A 19,436-nucleotide genomic window follows, 5' to 3' on the forward strand; every position below is an offset into this window, starting at 1 on the left:
TGCTCGGCTAGGTAGCCTAGTGTTAGAGCAAATTTATATGTTGTTTAGACATTTTTTTTTTTTTGATTATTGTATCTTCAACTCCGCTAGTTAAGATATAAGTATTTTTGTACTATAATTTGTATGGCATATGGCTCACTGATATGTCACACAGTACCAAAAGTTGTAGGTTGGAAAACGGCTGTTATCTGTACTGAAGCACTCAATAAAATTCTTATTTTATATCTTGTGTATAGGAACCAGAATTTTTTTCCACTAGTAATCTAGTTAATATTTGCAGGGGGTAATGAATTATCGTATGCAACCATGTTAATTGGAAGTCATAGATACTGGCTGATTAATCTGGTTTATCTGAAAACTCTTTTTTAGCCAGCTGATGTATCCACTTGTACATCTTTTCCTAGCTCTCCTTCTCACCCTTCTCCTTTCACCTTCCCTCCTTGAAGGGATAATGGAGCCAGCGTTGCTTTTTTTCCAGGTGCATATTGTGTGAAATGGAATCTACCGTTATGTTAGGTAATGATGTTCATTTTGTAATTGGAATACAGAAATACTTTCACACTTGAGCCTTATCACAATAGGACTCCTGACCTCCATGTCTATGTTAACCAGTGTAAGCTTCAGTAAATCCTACATTCCCTGCACCCAGAGTATCTCATGTTTTTTGGATCTACAGTAAATGTAGATACCTTAGTCAGACAGAAGCCGCCAAAGACTGCTATCCAACACATCCCTAATAATTGCAAATACTTCCTGAATGTGTTTATTCTGTTTTCCTTATATCCATATCTGCAAAGGCTATACCACCAGTAACACCTTTAACACTATATCAGACTCACTTGCGTTCTATTACAGCTAACAAATGCTGATTATTTTAACCTTTATACAGTACTCGGATCCATTCAGTGCCAGGTGGCCCAGGTAATACTATCTCTCTCTGGCACCGAAAACCTTAATACTAACAGATTGCACCCTTATCAATCCAGTGCTTGCAGTCTTCTTATCAGTGCAGTAAGTTGTCTTGTACATAAAGGCAAGAATCTCATTTTATGATAGACTACCACAGACAGACAAGCAATAAACCATATGTTTGTCTGATAGAGATAACTCATTTTAAAGGGCAATTGCTATTTATTGCTGCAATGTTTACATTGAGATTGGTATATTTAGCTACTCACCTGTCATCAGGCAAATTCTGTGTTTTATTTCTGCTTATCTACTATCTGCAACCAGTAACCAGACACAGGCTTAGGTGGTCTTTAGATGCCCTTGATTGTCTTTGGGTTTCATTGCACAATTGTATCACATAGTAGCAAAACCATTATTAACATTACTTAGCACTCAATGATATGTACCAATGTATAATTAACATACCTTGTATTGTACAATGATACAAAGTGTCTACAATGTAATAATTGTTTGCCTTTGCTGCTTTTGAACACAATGAGAGCTTTCCTTCTTATTTAGGGAATTATGTCATCTTCTGGCCAGCCGCCAAGAGATAACATCAGTATCAATTGCTTTCTCACGGCCTGACATGCCAACACTTAAGAAGAAACCTTTCTATTGCCTTGCTTACTATTCTTAATTTACTCCTCCTTTGGAAATAGGTTGTAAAGTACAGGGAATTCTCTTTGGCCTTTGGTGGGAAACTGGAATAACCGGACTGTAATGGTAAAAAACACAATTTCTGTCTTGAAGTTGTTACAAGAGGCACTGAGATACAGTTTCTTAAACTTTCTATCTGCACCTAGGTGAAGTTAAAGACTCAGTTTATTGGTGTAGATCATGAGCTCGTGAGCAGTAATAGAAATAAATGTTTTTTTATTAGTGTCATGGTCGAGCACTCTAATCAGAATTTCCATGCACTTCAACTGAAGTAGTTCTATGTGTGTCTCTTCTCTATGCACTTTCTCTTATTTAAATGCGCCATGTGATGAATTTAATTTTTAATGCAAAGTGCAGAAAGACCCTTCATGTTACTATTGAAAGTCTAAACCTGCACCTAAAATATTCCGTTTTATGTGTAAAACCTCAGCTCATATTCTATATTGATTTCAGTAAGCTATGGATTTCGTTCTCTGTTTTGTGAATTATCCAGTGGTTCAGCTGCCGCTTAAACTATGGCAGTCAAACCTTGGTGGAAATGCATTTAAAGTGAAGAGCTGTACCTTGAGTCCAACATGCTTGACAACCCCAAGTACCATATATTATCAACAATTTTTAGAAATCGAGGAGGGATTGTCCTCATTTTAGGAATTATGTAGCTAAAAGGAAGATACTTTGCCATAGGGCAGACATCTGTACACTCTTAAAACGTATTTGTGCTTTCTATGCATTACATGTGCCAAAACAAATATCGGTTGTTTCCCATTTAAATCATGTCCTTAAAATAATAAAACATTAAGTGCTTCTTGTCTATTAAAAGATTTCCTTACAAACAGCCCACATAACAACATCCTTGACAAAGTATATTTATTTTGCCTAGGTCTTTTATTGAATCCAAATCCACACTATGCGTTAGAGACTCATCTTTGCAATATCTCAAATATCACAGATACCTGCTGTCTTCCAAAGTGGCTCCCACCCATCTTGCGCCACCAGTCCACTCCTTCCATGTTCATTGCTCTTCACTGCAACCCAGAACGCAAACAAATTACTACCACAAAGTTTGACAATGCAATCCCATCACAGTTAATACATAGCAGGTGGCTAAATGTATTTGGAAAATTTCCCTGACGAGGACTACCTCTAATACCTGCTTAATGTACTTGTGAATACTTTAGTAAAAAGGCATAATACTTTTGTTAATAAAAAAATAAATAAAATAAAATGTCTTCAGGCGTGACATGACATTTGCTCGGTTGATCTGGTTTCTACTGTGTATGCAGACTTTTCTTCTGTAACCTCATTCTCTCCATTGTGGATACAATTGTAAATATATAATTGTAATGTAGTATACTCTTTTCTCATGTTAACTTTTATACTGTGTCTGCAGCTGTATCCATTCTATGGTTACTGCCCTAGACCTAACCAAGGGCAGCACCCTTAGCCACCCCAGAGCTTCCAAGCCACTGCGGACTTCCTCCTCCACTGGGTCTTATTCCTGCAAAAGGAGGGAAATCACATCTTATAAAGAGGACCAGTTACAAGGGAATTCTTTGATCTCCCCAATTAGCCAAATAAGAGCTGTGATGTCCCAAGTGAAGTGGCCCAGGGGCAACTCCCATCTTGGCCTAGGCTGAGATGAGAGTACCCACCGGTTACTATGCTGTGGCTGGCTTAAATGTTCTTTCTCTTGTCTTTTATGTGTTCTGCTTAATGTCACCACTTAGTTTTGATGCCTGCTCTGTTCCCTTCCCCATAGCTTAAATTACATATATATATTTCCATTATCACCATGGCTTTTATTGCCTCCTTTCCAGTCAATGCAATTTAAAAAAAATATCCTCTTAGAAAGATCCACTTTCAAGTGTGAAGCTCCCTAAATTACTTTTAACTTTATCTTGTTCCTGTTCTCTCTAGAAGTCCTTCACACCTATTCTTTTCTCCCCCCTCCTCCCAGGTGGCTTTATGCACATTCGTTTAGATATGAGACTATTTTACATCAGTCGTGCCGAGACATGTGAATCATTCAAAGTCACATAAGGGGCAGATTTTAGATTTTGTAATGTATATACACACACATATATGCGCCTTACATACATTTTTTTAGTGCACTAACCTATATAGTGTAGGAATTAGAAAACTATACGCTCTTAGGTGTCTGACTCTAACCTTGATAATTACTTAACCTTGTCGTACTTCACTTTCCACTTTCAAAGCAGTTCTCACGAGGACACACACGAAGACTATTTCTTCATCCAGCTTCTCTTATTTTATACCTCTGAGCTTTGAGATTGTGTAATAGCCTTCCGTCTTACAGTCTATCTTATTTTTCAGAATTTTTTTCCTTCCATTTGACGAAGCAAATATTGTAATATAAGCATAAATCAGACTTCCATTCCTCAAATTTGTACATGCGCTAGAAATTCTGCAGATCCTACACCTAGATGTCTACAGTGCAATAATAATAATATATTATACATATACGCACAACTTGTGATCAAATGTTATTAAATATTTTCTAGTTAAACGTTGTTAAAGATGTCTCATTGATGTATAGTTCAATGATACAATGTTATTTTGTTAAGATTCGTACACAATAATAACATAATCATGATAGTTGGACTCATGTGATGTTTGGATTTTTTCTTTACAGATTTTTCAAGGAACAGACTGACCGAAGTTCCAGTGGAAGTGTTGCAGTTTGTTTCATTGGAAGCACTAAACTTATATCAGAACTGTATCAAAATTCTTCCCGATGCTTTAATAAATTTACAAGTGCTGACATACTTGAATATAAGGTACGTTTTTGTTTCACAAATCCGAATATTCAAAAATGATTGCGTGACATGGTGTACAATATTGGCAAGTTGTGAATCAAAATCCCTTTCCTCCTCTCTCTGATAAATAACAAACCTTTAGGTTGATTTAAATTAGGCAGAGAGCAGGTGGAATTTTAGTTCTATTTTAGTTAAGCTTTTAACAAGTGGATGATAGACGCAAACCACGTTATTATTCTAGGCTAGAATATATTGTCATGATTTGACCTCTTAGCTTGCAGGTTTAAACTTGGCATTATAATTATGGAATATTTATAGAATAGTTAACATACAGTATACTTACCTTTTCTCATTTGTTTAGTGGTGTTAACCACTTTTCTCCATCCAGCTTGATTTTATCAATGAGCACTCTCCCTTGTAGGACGATAACACTTCTCTATAGAAAATCTGTTCTACGCCTGCCACAAACTTGCCTCCTTTGTACATATATGCCTTTAAGGCTGCCAGAACCAGCTTCTAGCAAGATAGATGAATAACTTAAAAAGAAGGAATAGTGAGCATTTTGATGTCTTTTTTTCTTTTGATTATATTTCTATTATGATTTTTAAATTAGGATTCTTTTTAAAAATAATGTATCTTTTTATTTGGTCATATTTATCCTTGCACTTTAAATGCTTAGGATGAGGAAGGTATTTTCTTTGCATAAAAAAATTCCTAATAGCAATGCACATTGGTGTAATTTTGCTGTATGCAAATATGTGCGTGTATTCCATTTTAAATAGAAATATAAAATCAAATTTGGGGCACTGACAAGCTGTTTGGGGACCAAAGATGGTAGAAGCAAGCTGTTTGGGGGCACAGATTGAAATGCAAGCTGCTTGGGGACACCGACAAGCTGTGGCTTGACAGGAGGTGGAACGTAGTGCTGCTTTGAAAGCTATTTTTTAATAGTATTTGTAAACTGTTGAAGTGTTTTATTAAAACTATTTTAACCGTACCTTAAGATAGGTAACCCTGCTCTTTCTTTACTGTGAACTAGCGCTCACATCAGACGTATGTTTCTGAACGTGAGAGGACATTGATAGTGGATATCTCCTTCTATCTGGTGCAGCCTTATACCAAATTTCTGACTAGCTGCTTGGGGGCAGAGATGGCACAGGCCAGCTGCTTGGGGACAATAATTACCAAGACAAACTGTTTGGGGGCACAGATGGTACAGCCAAGCTGTTTGGGAGCATAGATGGCACTGACAAGCTGTGGACAAAGATGACACAGACAACCTATTTGGCAGAAATTGTAATTGATCGTTTGAAAATTAATTCTACTTTTCTGAGGCTTTTTCCATTACCTTGCTGCCGCACCAGCGGCTGCTCATGTCCATCATGTCTGCACGTTCCCAGGAGCAGACAACATTTAATTTTGGGGACGTCTCTGCCAGTGAGGGCTACTTCTAATTGGTGGATGTGTTTCTTATCATAAACTGCCACATAGACTTTGGGCACCCCAGGACAGCCGGGCGCCTTACAGTTTTAATGATTGTACCCCAGGATGGTTGCCCTGAGAGGAAGTAAAATACGTTCGAATTACACATCAGTAGAGCTACCAAGATAGATAAATAAATATGCTTTAAAAAATTGAGTTAAAAGTTAATACTACGATTTACTATTCAAGACCCCTTATGTTTTTTATGCTTTTCAGTGAATACTGAGCTATTAAAAAAAAAAAAAACCTGAGCAGCTCACGCAGCCCCACTCTATTTTTCATTCTTACGTAGGTTTGTTCTTCCTCCCACACATTCATTTTTGTATACTGAGATCTGGCTGCGAAATTAGCTTTTTGCTCAGGCCTCTTGTTATCTTGGACATGATTCAACCACACTTTCTGACAACATAAAAACATAAGGGAGTTTGCAGCTCCCTTTTAAAGCCTCTGTGAATCACTTAAGAAAATTATAGCTTGGCTTTGAATGCTATTGTTTTCTTCTTTGTTGCAGTCGAAATCAACTCTCCTCTTTGCCTGCCTGCCTATGTGGTCTTCCTCTAAAAGTTCTAATTGCAAGTAATAATAAACTTGGTTCCCTGCCGGAGGAAATAGGTCAGCTACAGCATCTAACGGAACTGGTATGTCAATGGTTTCAGTATTGGCATTTATTTTGGGGTAGTTAGGACCCCATGTTGATGTGTGACAGGTGTGTGTATGTGTGTGTGTGTGTGTGTATGTGTGTGTGTGTGTGTATATATATATATATATATATATATATATATATATATATATATATATATATATATATATATATATATATATAATATGTATATATAATATGTATATATATATATAATATGTATATGGCACCCTTGGTAATTATGAGCAAAAAGTGCTGTGAAAAATTGTCTTTGTTTAACCTTTTGATCTTTTCTTAAAAAGACAAACAACAATACTCTCATGGATATCAAACATTTGCAAACACAAGACAGGTTTATCCATATAAATATACGTGTGGCACAATTATTGGCACCCCTATGAATTCATGTGAGAGGAAGATATTTAAAGTATATTCCCATTGATACTTTACAATTTTTAGTACATCTGGGTGACTAGGAACAGGAAATCATTCAACCACGACTTCCTGTTTCACAGGGGTATAAATATTGGGTAACACATAGGCCAAAATCCCATAGTCATTCATTACAATGGGTAAGACCAAGGAATATAGCTGTGATGTGCGGCAAAAGGTTGTTGAGTTTCACAAAATGGAAAGTGACTATAAGAAAATAGCAAAAGCATTGAAAATGGCAATTTCTTCCATTGGGGCAATAATTAAGAAGTTCCAGTCCACTGGAAATGTTATGAATCCCCCTGGAAGGGGACATGTGTCTATATTGTCTCAACCAACTGGGAAGAGGATGGTTCGAGAGACCACAAAAATCTCCAAGGATCACAGCTGAAGAATTGCAGAAGTTGGTTGCATGTTGGGGTCAGAAAGTCTCCAAACCTACAAGCCAACATCACCTACATCACAGCAAGTTGAAAAAAAGCCTCTACTCTCATCCAAAAACAAACCTAGCCGTCTTCAGTTTTCCAGACACTGTTGGAACTTTAAATGGGATTGGGTTCCATGATCAGGTGAAACCAAATAGAACTTTGTGGCAATAAACACCAGAGGTGGGTTTGGGGCACACAAAGAGGTAGCCATATTGAAATGTACCTTAAATATGGTGGTGGCTCTTTAATGTTTTTCTCCCAGGGGACCTGGACATTTTGTTCCATGATGCCATGTATCCTATCAAATATCAACAGATCTTAAATGAACACCTGACTGCCTCTGCCAGAAAGCTGAAAATAGGCCGTAGTTTGATCTTCCAGCAGGACAATGATCCAAAACATACATGTTTAAACTGTATCATAAACCTATGATTAAACTGAAGAGGAGAGTCCTTCAGGTTCAAGTCCAAAATTTTAAGGCTCTGCAGAGATTCTGAATAGAGGAATAGTCTCAGATCCCTTGCCATGTATTCTCCAACCTCAGCAGATATTATAGGAGAAGACTCAAAGCTGTTATCATGACAAAGGGAGGTAGCACAAAGTATGGACTAAAAGGGTGCCAATAATTGTTGCATACATATATTTCACTTTTTTGTTGGATAAACCTGTGTTGTGTTTGCAGTTGTTTGATATCCATTAGAGCAGAGCATTTTTTTTTTCACGGCCTTATTTGCTCATATTTACCAAGGATGCCAATATTAGTCAAGGGCACTTTGTGTGTAATATATAATATGTGTGTAATGTGCATTAAAAACTGAATAGAATCAAGGAAACTCACTTGAAAAAAGCTGATTTATGGTTGATAAGATTTTAATATAATTTTCATTGAGTGAATATGGAAAAAGGGGAAATTTGATAAAGGGCACACTAGTTAGGCCTCTAGCCTGAGCTGGAAAATATACTTCTGAATAAAAAAAAAGATTATAGCTCAAGGGAAGATAGACTTCAGTGCATAACTCACAGTTGTCAAATGTAGTAATTGTGTGTGCAGCTCAGTAGTGTACCAGATAACACGAGCACATGATAGACAGAGTAAGTAAGGATCCTTGGATTTGTTTTGACTATTCACCAGTACATTTCTTTCTGACTGTTGCTGCTGTTATTTGTCGATTAGACTTCCCTTGTAAAAGTATTCAAAGTGGGTCCGCAAGAGGCCCTCCTGCGTGGAGGAGTTTAGGTCACGTAATTTGTGACAACTCCAGTTACCGTCCCAATATTTTATGAGGTAATGTGACTGGCGGTTTTTTAGCAGGCTGGGGGATGCAATTTGTTGTGTTCCTTACAGGAAGTGCTGAGGCAAGTAAGTGCAATGCCAAATGACCCCAAAGCTTTCAAGCCCCCTCAAAAACCAATACATGTGATTTAATGTATCTGCACTCCTGTCAAGCCTTCTATGTACCTCCATAAAGTTTTACATGTGTCCAAAAATATAGCTGTATAATCTCTGTTTAATAATGCATTGCACAACACAGTTATTTAGTATCGTGTGTGGGAGAAGCAAGCATTAGCATCCTGTTTTATATTACCGTTCAGGCAGCTGGAACATTTTGGCTACAGACCCCATTAACATTCCTATAATCTTGTAGAGTGTTAAATGCAGTACATTGGCGATAGTGCAGTCTCACAGTCCCTTAATAGTATTAATGGAGAGTAATCATTCACCAGTAGTAATAAAGATATGTTAACGTGAACTTATTTAAATGCATTTTATGTGTTATTTTTCCCAATACTAAATGTTATCGTTTAGTAGACTAAGTCCACAGTGTCTATGGATTGACAAAACCCATGTATATTTCCTAAAAAAAACCCACCTTCTTTGCATGCAATTGAAACATTTAAAAATAATTGTTACTTTCAACTAAATAAACTACTCCCATAGGGGGAAGTGGATTGGTTCTGGCAGCCTAATGAGGATGACGAAGGTAATTTCATGGTTGCTGTATTGGCATAGCTGGGAACTTCCCAGGGTAGACTACCCAGGGCCTTTTGTCTTCTGGGGGAGTGACTTTGCAGTAGGTAGGGCTAGGCACGTGAGGGGTGTGGTTATTTCTGCAAGGGGTGGGATTAGCCATGGCCAAGGGCAGAACTAGCCCCAAATACCATTAAATGGGTCTGGAGTAATGGGGAAATTGGGTAGTGGGCATAGCTAAAATAAATCGTGTGTAGATCAGCACCAGAAATATGTTTAAAGGATATATGCTATAAAATAAAGTTTTGAGTTTTTTTTAATTCAGGTTTGTACGCACTGATTGCAGATAACCTAACACGTTTCGTCCGCTGCCTTCTTCAGAGGCATATGTATAACATAAATGAATGGAACCATATGTCTTAAAATAAAAATTGTGGTTAAAAAGTAGGGTGATTTGTGTGAGGTCCAAATCCTATTAATCTAGTTTTCCAAAGGAAGTATTCTCTGAGCTGTTTTACTTTCAAAAACTAGATAAATAGATACAAACTACATTGCAGTGATTATGGTTAAACACCACTCCCCTGCACCGGAGAAATGGGAGAGTGGCTCGGGAAGCAGTGCTGCACTTGGAGACTCCGGCCATTTTTGTTACAGGACGTATAGACATTTCATATTTTGCTGTCCACCACGTGTAAAGTTCTGTCTGACAGTTCGTGTGTTAGCAACATGGGAAATGTATAAGTATCCTACAAAAATGGCAAATGGGGAAATCCTGATTTTAGGGGAAGAATGGGTTAAGTGATAAGTTTTACCTCCAGATATCACAGCATTAGGCTATCCTATTGTATAATAGTCACTAGTTTTTAAGACTGATGTTAAGATGTGTTCAACCTTGTTGGAAAATAAATGTCAGTTATATATATATATATATAATTATACATATTATACATATATGAAAAAACCCATTGTGGTTAAATGGAGTTCAGGTCATTTTATCTGTCCCTGAACAGATTAAAGAAAGCCTTAAACATTTTTTTTTTGTGTGAAATTAATTTACTTATTTATTTTCTTGCAGGATATCAGTTGTAATGAAATCACATCTTTGCCACAACAGATAGGTCTTTTGAAGTCCCTTAGAGATTTAAATGTTAGAAGAAATTACTTAAAGGTCCTACCTCAAGGTAAGAGTTTAATGTAAATAGAACATAATGATTAGCAAACAAGATCATGCAAGTGCTTTAAAACAGGTGAGATAGGTAGCATAGCTGTGAGTCACAACAAGTGTCTTTCAAAGCTGGTAGATGGAATATATGAAAGAGATTTAATAACATGAGAAAAGTTTGTCCCCCTCTAAAATCCCATTTAAAGTTAAACGATGATTAATGAGCGTGGTTAGATAGATGACTCAATCCCTATTCATATCTAATTTACCCTTTAAATAGAAAATTGTGTGTGTATATATATATATATATATATATATATAAATAATGTGTATGTATGTATATATATATATGTATAATTATATATTATTGTGAATAAAATCAGTGATGTTTAGAAGGGCAATGAGAAGAACAGTAAACTCTATTTGTTTCTCCCTGTGTAATTTACTATTAGACTGTATTAATGAAAAAAAGTGTTAAGATATTTTAAATTATAGAAAAGATGTTTTAGACCAAACAGTTTTTTTAGGTATCCATTTTACTCACTTTGGAATAAGTACAGATTTCATACACACCATATACTGACTGAAGTCACAACCACTTTTGAAAAGCTGTAGTGTCATTTAGCACAGGCGGTATAACAATAAAATCTATTTTGATTGACCTGGCGCAACCCTAGTCATTACTTCTAGCACATGCATCCATCTCCATTACAAACATCTCATTGGATTGCAGGATAAGTAGCTGGGTTGGGTCAGTGGACACTAACTGATGAATTCTTTTTTTTTTATATTTTTATTCAGAAATTGTAGATCTTCCCTTGGTGAGATTTGATTTTTCCTGCAATAAAGTATTGGTTCTACCACTTTGTTTTAGAAAGATGGTGCAATTACAAGCATTAGTACTTGAAAACAACCCTCTCCAGTCCCCACCTGCACAGGTGAGTCTCACCCTTCGATCTAAGCATTCACGTGTAAGCCTTAATTTATACTCTCCAAAGGTGGGCATGTGTACCATGTTTTCCAGGACACATCTTTATTTCAAGTATTGCATACTTTGGTACTTTCTAGACTAGGCCACTTGGACTTCTCCGTCTTCTGGGACTAGTTACACAAAAGGCTGAAGCTAATTTATTAGTGAATGGGAAAAAAGTATGGGCCCAATGTGGATAGTGTAATTAGCATCCTGAAATCCTGTTGGGTGAATAGTACAAACAACGTGAGTTAAAGCCACATTGGAGGAGAATGTGGCAATTGAAATCCTGCTTGTATTTTACAATTACCTTTTCATAATAATCCTGCTTTATATACAGCATGGGTTCATCTGTTGGAATCACTAAGAATAGCTTTTCTTATTATTCACTCACAGTAATACAATGTTTAAATAAAGCTCCACTTCCCACTGAATTACAAGAGCTTCTTTTGTTATAATAAAGTAACTTACAGTTTATAGAAATGTTCAGAAAAAATGTAGGCCCACTAATTGTGATCTCTAGACCATATTGATTTTAAGGATGTCAAAGAAGGATATATCTTTATCAACAGAGTCCTCCTTTATTTGCTCAATGAGAGATTTTGCAAACATTTCATTTTGTGCTCAACAACACATAAAGCATTACCTGTAGTATATGGGATGTATAAACCATCAACAGGATAGCACTTTCCATAAGGCACTCGGCAACATGCAAAATCTATATGCGTCCTGACAAGAATGGTGAATGTTGGCAAATCGTTATTTTATGTAGGAGCTGCCATCTTTTTGCTGCATCATATATTCTAATCTGATGCGTATTGCACTTGTATCCGTAACCATACAAAAGTAAATAAATAAAAAATTTAAAAAACTTCACTACCCCTAAACCCCTTAAAAACATTATTATTAAAATACACTTAACATTGGGTAATAGGTAAGGTCTCTAGAACGTAAAAAATATGAAGGGATATGGCAAAGATAGGGTTTTTCCCTCTAATGTATTTTAATATCCATCTCTCCTTCAAGCAGAAACTACCTGTATAATAGATGCTTTCAATCTTTTTTTAATCTTTTTTTTTTTTAATAGATTTGTATAAAGGGCAAAGTACACATATTCAAATATTTAAGTATACAAGCTTGTCAGATGGAAAAGACTGGTGATCCTTTTTATCTTCATTCTATTGAAAGACCAATTCTGCAGCAACACGTCGAAGAAAGGTGAGCTGGTTAAGTGTCTGCACTTCGAAATAAAAATGTGCTCTGTTTAGCAAAGGTGACACGAAAGTCACAAAATAGTTTAGTTGCATGGCAGGTTGAAGTAAAACAACAACGTTTTCATTATTAATTCCGGACATCTATCTGTCCATGCATAATTCTTCCACAGTGTCTGCCATTAAAGAGTTAATGTACTTTTATATTCCTGAAAATATACATTCAGTGTTTGTTGTGTTGTAATGTGATTTTATAGGGTTGTGAATAGGTACTCAATGTCGGATACCTCCACACTCAATACCATTGCTTTGAAGATGCCCTGCCTTAACTTAGAAGCAGTTTACAATAGCATTAGCATGATCTATTATGCCTTCCACCAACTTCATAAGGCATTTTATTTGAGATGTCAGAAGTAGCAGAGATTAAAGGGACAACATTCAAAACGTCTAGCAACAAATGCATGTGTATGATGCAGGAAATTTTTTTTTTTCAAATATTTTTAATCTGCATATGGGCTGCACATTCTTGTTTTTTTCCTTGACCTTCGGTGGTCTTTAGTCATGTTAATTGTTGAACAACAATAGCTAAAATTGATTTAATATTGTTTAGAAAATTAAAACCTGTATAGAAACTGAGGTTTCGATGTTACTTCCTTCGTTGTGTTCAAAAAGCCAGCAAAATCAATGATAACGTTTCTAGTCATTCGTTATACTTCAACAATTTCTCTTTCACTTTTTCTGAATCCCTGAGTGACAGTACCTGTAACTTAGCGCAACGGCAGGATAGAAGACGTTGTATTGTAGCCTAAAGTATGGTGGTGTCTGAAGGTGGTTGAATGGGCAGGGTTGCCTGGCTTTTCTTATATGGAGTGTTGGACTTTTAGATACCATACAGAATCTATAGCGGTGTTAAAACATTGGAAAGTAGAAATAAAAGGGTGGTTTGATGTTAGTGAGGGTTATGTACAAGGAAAAGGATGGTTTGACGGTAGGAAGTTATGTACAAGGAAAAGGATGGTTTGACGGTAGCGAGGGTTATGTACAAGGAAAAGGATGGTTTGACGGTAGCGAGGGTTATGTACAAGGAAAAGGATGGTTTGACGGTAGCGAGGGTTATGTACAAGTCATTGGCCTGATGATCTCGAAGGTGGTTTCCTTTAAATTGTAGGTTGTGGCTATTTTTAGGGCAGTTTTGTATGCTTTATAAATGTATTATTAACTTTGTTTTATTTTGGTGCAACAGCATTGAAGACATATTTCCAATAAAAAAGGATTCAGACTCAGGTGTTGGCAGTGACAGTGGGGAGAAGCGTTTATCGGCAATAGAGGTAACTATATTGTCTCAATTACCTTTTTCTTTTTTTTCTTTTTTTATAAAGCACCTGATATATTGAAAACTTGCAAGAGCAGGGCCCTCTTCCCCTTGTCGTGACATATGCTAATGTTTTGGTCAGATTTAAATATTGTCAATATTAATTTTATTGTTAATTGCCTACAGAACTTCCTGGCGCGTGATAAATGATATGTAAAAACTGTGAACGCATACATCAGTTCTGTACAATGCCAACACCAAATACAAGAGGAAGCCCAAGCTTTCTGTCTAGGTTATGTGAGGGTATAGTTACACAAAGAAATAAGTGCTGTAGGTTTTCCATGTCCTGGTCTATATTTATTTTATGTATTTAGGCAAACAATATTTTATTATTTTATTATTGGCCCAGCATTTTTTAGATCTAGCTCTTGAGAGTATCAGCCTCCATTTTATTAAGTTTGAAGCAAAATCATGTTATTTATAACATTTAAATGCTACTTAAAAGAACTGAACGTTAATTAGTAAAGCATGAAGCTGAGACGAAAAGGTTTGTTAATAAAAAAAAAAAAACTGAGGACCAGGATTAAGAAGGGTGCATAACTCTTGTGAGATGAAAGATGGTGTTCCCTATGAAATGGTAGCATTTAAAAGGGGCAGTACTAAACAGTAATGGCTGTGGGGTATCATGGCCTAGGCCGACTAAGTGATTGGCCTCCTAAGAGCAACAACTCTCAATGGGCTAGTTGGGGGACATCACAGTGTAATGTTTACCTAAATTCTGAGTCTGGTCAGTAAGTTGGTTTTTCTTTTCCTCCTCTCAGTAGAATAGTGAGACCAACATCTTGTTCTCGTGTATTGTTGAAGTGTTCTTAAAATATACAGACCTTGTTCTATTTGTAACAAAAAATAATTTTTTTAAAAGCAAATTTAGTTTATTATTTACTGAAAAGCTGTATTTCAAGCATAATGCCTTTATATACACTGCATTTCGTGTTCACAGGTCAGCAAAATGATTTTCAATTCGTAAAACTACTCCACTCCATTTTCCCAAATCTTTTTTTAAATTTATTTCGGGGGAACCCATGGCTTCAAAATTTCAGGAAACTTTACATTTCTAATTCAGACTCTCTAGATGGATGAGGTAGGTCTCTAGGGGGCATCATGGGGCGTTGCTTAGGCCAGAGACTAGAGCCCTGCGCGGGACTGCTTTTTGAATCCCGCTCCCGCCCCCTCCCATTGTTTTGAATCCCGCTCCCACAATGTGGGTGTTCCGCTCCCGCCACATTTGTGGCAAATCCCGCCAGCTCCCACCACATTTGTGGCCAATCACGCCCGCCTCCTTACCTGATTTCCCGCGCAGTCCTGCAAGGCTGCCCTCGAGTTGTTCCCTCACACCGTCTCTTCTCTTGCTCCGCCCAGGAACAAGGCGGAGTCACGGGAAGTGACGTCACATCCCGTGACTCTGCCTTGTTCATGGGCGGAGCAAGATAGGAGACACTGTAATGGAGCAGCGAGAAGGCATCCTTGCGGGACTGTGCGGGATTACCGGGACCCGCAGGTACAGTGCCTGACCGCCCGCTCCCGCCCGCAGCCCCAGAAAGACCGCCCGCGCCTGGAAGTTTTATGCAGTCCTCTACCAGAGACCCATAAATACACCACTGAATGATAGCATATTGGACACAAAAGTATATTGCATTAACAATATTTACACAAATAGGCTTGTTGGCTTTGTGACATGATTATGACACAATCATATCAGCCTGCCAAATGAATGGCGCTCTTTGAGAATAATGTGTACATGGGACCACGTGATAATGCATACATTGATAATAAAGATGTGTGTGTATATTCATTAGTGTTTCAGTCCTAATGTATAGAACATATGAGGGAAAAATAAACAGTTACCTAAGCTATGTGTAGAGTATTCAGTCTGGGGAATGGTTCAGTTATATACAGCTTTTGCCATCTTTTGGTCAGTCTGTGCCTCTTCATCTTGGATGCCTAAAAATAAATGTACAGCTGCAGGATATGAGACAGAGGATTTTACCTGTGATGCAATGACACTTCATCCCTCTTAGGAAACATCTGGTTGACAGGGCTGGACACACTAAGGTTTACGGCTAAAATTAAGAATTCTGATGCTACTGTAGAAGTCTCTGTTTTTCAAAATATCCCCCAGTTTTGGTATTTAACAAAATACATCTCTTGTAACATTTCTAACATACCTGGTGGACAACCATTGCTTTGGAATGTAGTATGGAAAGATAAAAAAAATCTATTTTTGCCAACCAACATTTGCAATTTAGTAAGCGACACAATGTTTGAAAACTATTATGTGGAAACACTGGGAAACGTGGAAGGAAGGCATTTTCATATTGATTCCTTCCACAGTGGCAGGCCGGGTACCAGGAAGCAGCACATTCCCTGGGCCGATACCTAGCAGCTGATTTACTCCTCCTGGTGGATTGCAAATTAACCCTATTCAAAAGGCCCTCTTCTTCTGCACCAGCATGTCTTAATGTGTGTTAATGTTAAAATTGTTCCTCTTAATATCATTGCTGATGCTCTATACAGGGATGTGTTTACCTTGGGCACTACGATAGCCTTGACCCAGAGCAGCATCCCAACCGCTCACTCCGCAGGCACTATCTTTGATAGGGGCACCAGGATAAAACCTCATATCTGCAGCACCTTTTACTGCAATCTATGGAGACTGTGCCAGCTCGGCACAGGCTCCATAGTGTAAATGAGCCAGTTGTAACAGCTCCCACAATCTTAGTCAGCTATTTGCAGGCTGAAAATTTTGATTTTCACAACAGATGGAGTTTCAAGGTTGCCAAAACTTGCTGTTTGTAAATGAGGAACAAAAACATGAGTGCTGCACCTTTGGAACAAACACACTCTTTAATCTCTCTATCCCGAGAGATTAAAGTGCAGGTGGCCTTTGTCTTTCTATAACCCCTGTGTGTTTACTTATTGGCTGCATATAGGACCATTGAGCATCAAAGCAAATATAATGATGCATATAACTGTAGAATTCTTTGAAAGCATCATGGATGTCATATTGAGTACACCTGCTGAATAATATACAACTGTGTTGCGTATTGTTCCTTTTGTCCGTTACGCAGTAATCTACACTGCAAGGCTTCCCTTTTCTTCCAAACCTGCAGCGTCACCAATCATTTGGAAGGTGGGTCGCATTGTACAGAAAATATTGGTGCAATGGACTCATAATTTGGGAATTCTGTTTATTCTTTCTTTATATGAATTTTAATGGTTCTTACAATTGAAAAGGTACAATTGGGGACAGTCCTTATGTGACTTATCTGTTCACCTATTCTGTCCTTGAAAAGCACCGAAAACATTATTCAGCAAAGACTTCAGTCAAGGCCCAGTTAGCTACCAGCAAAAATATAATCTGTTGTGTATAGAAATGTTTGATGTTAACAAACCAGTTATTGGATGTTATTTTTTTCAAATATCACCATAGCAACCAGTGGAATATATCTGTTGATTAAACCATTTCATTTGTAGCTATGGTGATAAAAGTGCTTTGAATCTTTCTTTTTTGTGACCCCATACTATTGTAATATAAAGTAAAAATATTCAATAGAAACAGTTTCATTTTGGGCTTATATTGTTTTTATATACAAGTTGGTTAAATTATGTCTCTCACAGCCCTGTGATGAAGACTCGGCCAGTCCTAGTGTGCCAATGTCTGATATCCTGGAAGAAGAAAATCTTACCAAAGAAGACTTAGACCAGCATTTTAATAGCCCTGCAAATGGTAAGGAGACCAAAACATTTTATACAGAAATAGCAGCAAATACCAATAATGTTTCAAGGAACTTGAATTTGCAAAGTGCCGGGATAGAACTAAATATATTTGCAACAAACTGGATTGAACTATCGTGACTAAAGATAAGAAGGGAGCAAATTATGGGTAGATGGGAGTGCAAGATGACCGGGCTTGGGGAAAAGAGGGGGTAGCATCAAAGCAATCACGGGCATCTCTTTCTGTAGATGTGGAAATTAATGGATGTCCGGTTTATTATTGCAGGATAATTTATCTCAGAATATTATTGATATTCTTGATAGTCTTTACACCGCACCATGTTTATTGTTTTGCTTACAAAATTCTCTTCCTGTCCTAGTAGGACCTCATCACAGTCCTCTCCGTAATTTCACTGGAGATCCGGAGAACTCAGTCTGCCAATACAACAAGAACATAGATGCCATCGACAATGAATTTGTGAGTTATATTAATGTAGTGTATATGTGTGTGTGTGTGTATATATATATATTGATATATTGTAGTAAGGTACCTGCTAGGACACTTTTAGTGCTGCGGGGACAGTAGGAGACCCAATATGTTTCCAGGCTTTTATTGCACTAAATCGAACAAACACACAAAGAAAAACCTGCTCCTATTTAGGAGGCTTGCTATAAAGCAGTCTTCCCTGACTAACAAAGAACTGGCCAGCTAAGCTGGTTTCCAGTATAAAATAAAACAGAATATACTTCTAACGGACCCCCCAAAAGTCGTCTCTCCTAGTAGCAGACTGGAACTCAGGTACACCCCCTGTTCCTTCCAAGATGTAGACAAATTGCAGTGGGCTGTTCTCAGGTTTCCTCCACCCTGCATTTATCTCACAGTGCAGAGTTAAACCTGGGGCACCTGTGTTAATGGAACCAGCAGTTAATCACTGGGATCAACTGCTCTTTCCAATCTCCTGCTTACATAAAAGCCATCTTTCACCCTGTCACAATATATATATATATATATATATATATATATATATATATATATATATATATATATATATATATATATATATATATATATATTATACATCCAGCATTTGCATTTGTTCAGCAGCCTGCGTGTAGTGATGTCAATAGCTATCGATCCAAAATACTCACAGGACTTTGCAAATAATTTACTGTGTGTTCAGGTATGGTTGTTAATGTGTTAGGTTTATAGCCTGTGTCAGCTCATTTAGAAACTTCCCAGTTAAGACAGTGTAGATTCAAAATCCTTGGAAATGTGTAACTAGTAGGTTCTTATATGCTTAGTTGCTCTTACCACTTTCCAGACACAAATGTGGTGCTGAAGCCTCTGGTAACAGGACAGATACATCATCATGCAATATTTTATTTTTGTTCACAGAGCCAGGTTTCTGAATTTGATGAACCGTTGGAAATACTAGAGGAATCACATTTGATAATAGAAAACATGTGAGTACATTAATGTAATGTCCCTACAGCCCCACCAACAAACAATGGATATGAAAGTACTTTGTAAGTACTTCTATATGCATGCTTTACCTGTAAATAAATACTTACCTTGTTAAAATGCTATAGCGGCAGAGCTCCTGGGACTCTCGCACAAGCAATGGCTGGAGCTGGCTGGTGGTGAGGATACTCCACATCTCCAGAACTCAT

The 19,436-nt window shown here is 37.3% G+C and overlaps 1 protein-coding gene across 1 annotated transcript in view; it reads left to right on the forward strand.

Moving 5' to 3' along the window:
• Window positions 1-19,436, forward strand: part of LRCH1 (leucine rich repeats and calponin homology domain containing 1) — an 86,090-nt gene that overhangs the window by 36,585 nt on the left and 30,069 nt on the right. Inside the window, exons 2-10 of the mRNA XM_053455531.1 lie at window positions 4,262-4,406; window positions 6,379-6,505; window positions 10,412-10,517; window positions 11,300-11,436; window positions 12,556-12,686; window positions 13,923-14,007; window positions 17,670-17,778; window positions 18,146-18,243; window positions 19,162-19,229. Coding sequence (XP_053311506.1) covers window positions 4,262-4,406; window positions 6,379-6,505; window positions 10,412-10,517; window positions 11,300-11,436; window positions 12,556-12,686; window positions 13,923-14,007; window positions 17,670-17,778; window positions 18,146-18,243; window positions 19,162-19,229 — 1,006 coding nt within the window. The remainder of the gene's footprint in view (window positions 1-4,261; window positions 4,407-6,378; window positions 6,506-10,411; window positions 10,518-11,299; window positions 11,437-12,555; window positions 12,687-13,922; window positions 14,008-17,669; window positions 17,779-18,145; window positions 18,244-19,161; window positions 19,230-19,436) is intronic.

Source organism: Spea bombifrons, chromosome 2, assembly GCF_027358695.1.
Source record: "Spea bombifrons isolate aSpeBom1 chromosome 2, aSpeBom1.2.pri, whole genome shotgun sequence".
NCBI lineage: Eukaryota > Metazoa > Chordata > Amphibia > Anura > Pelobatidae > Spea > Spea bombifrons.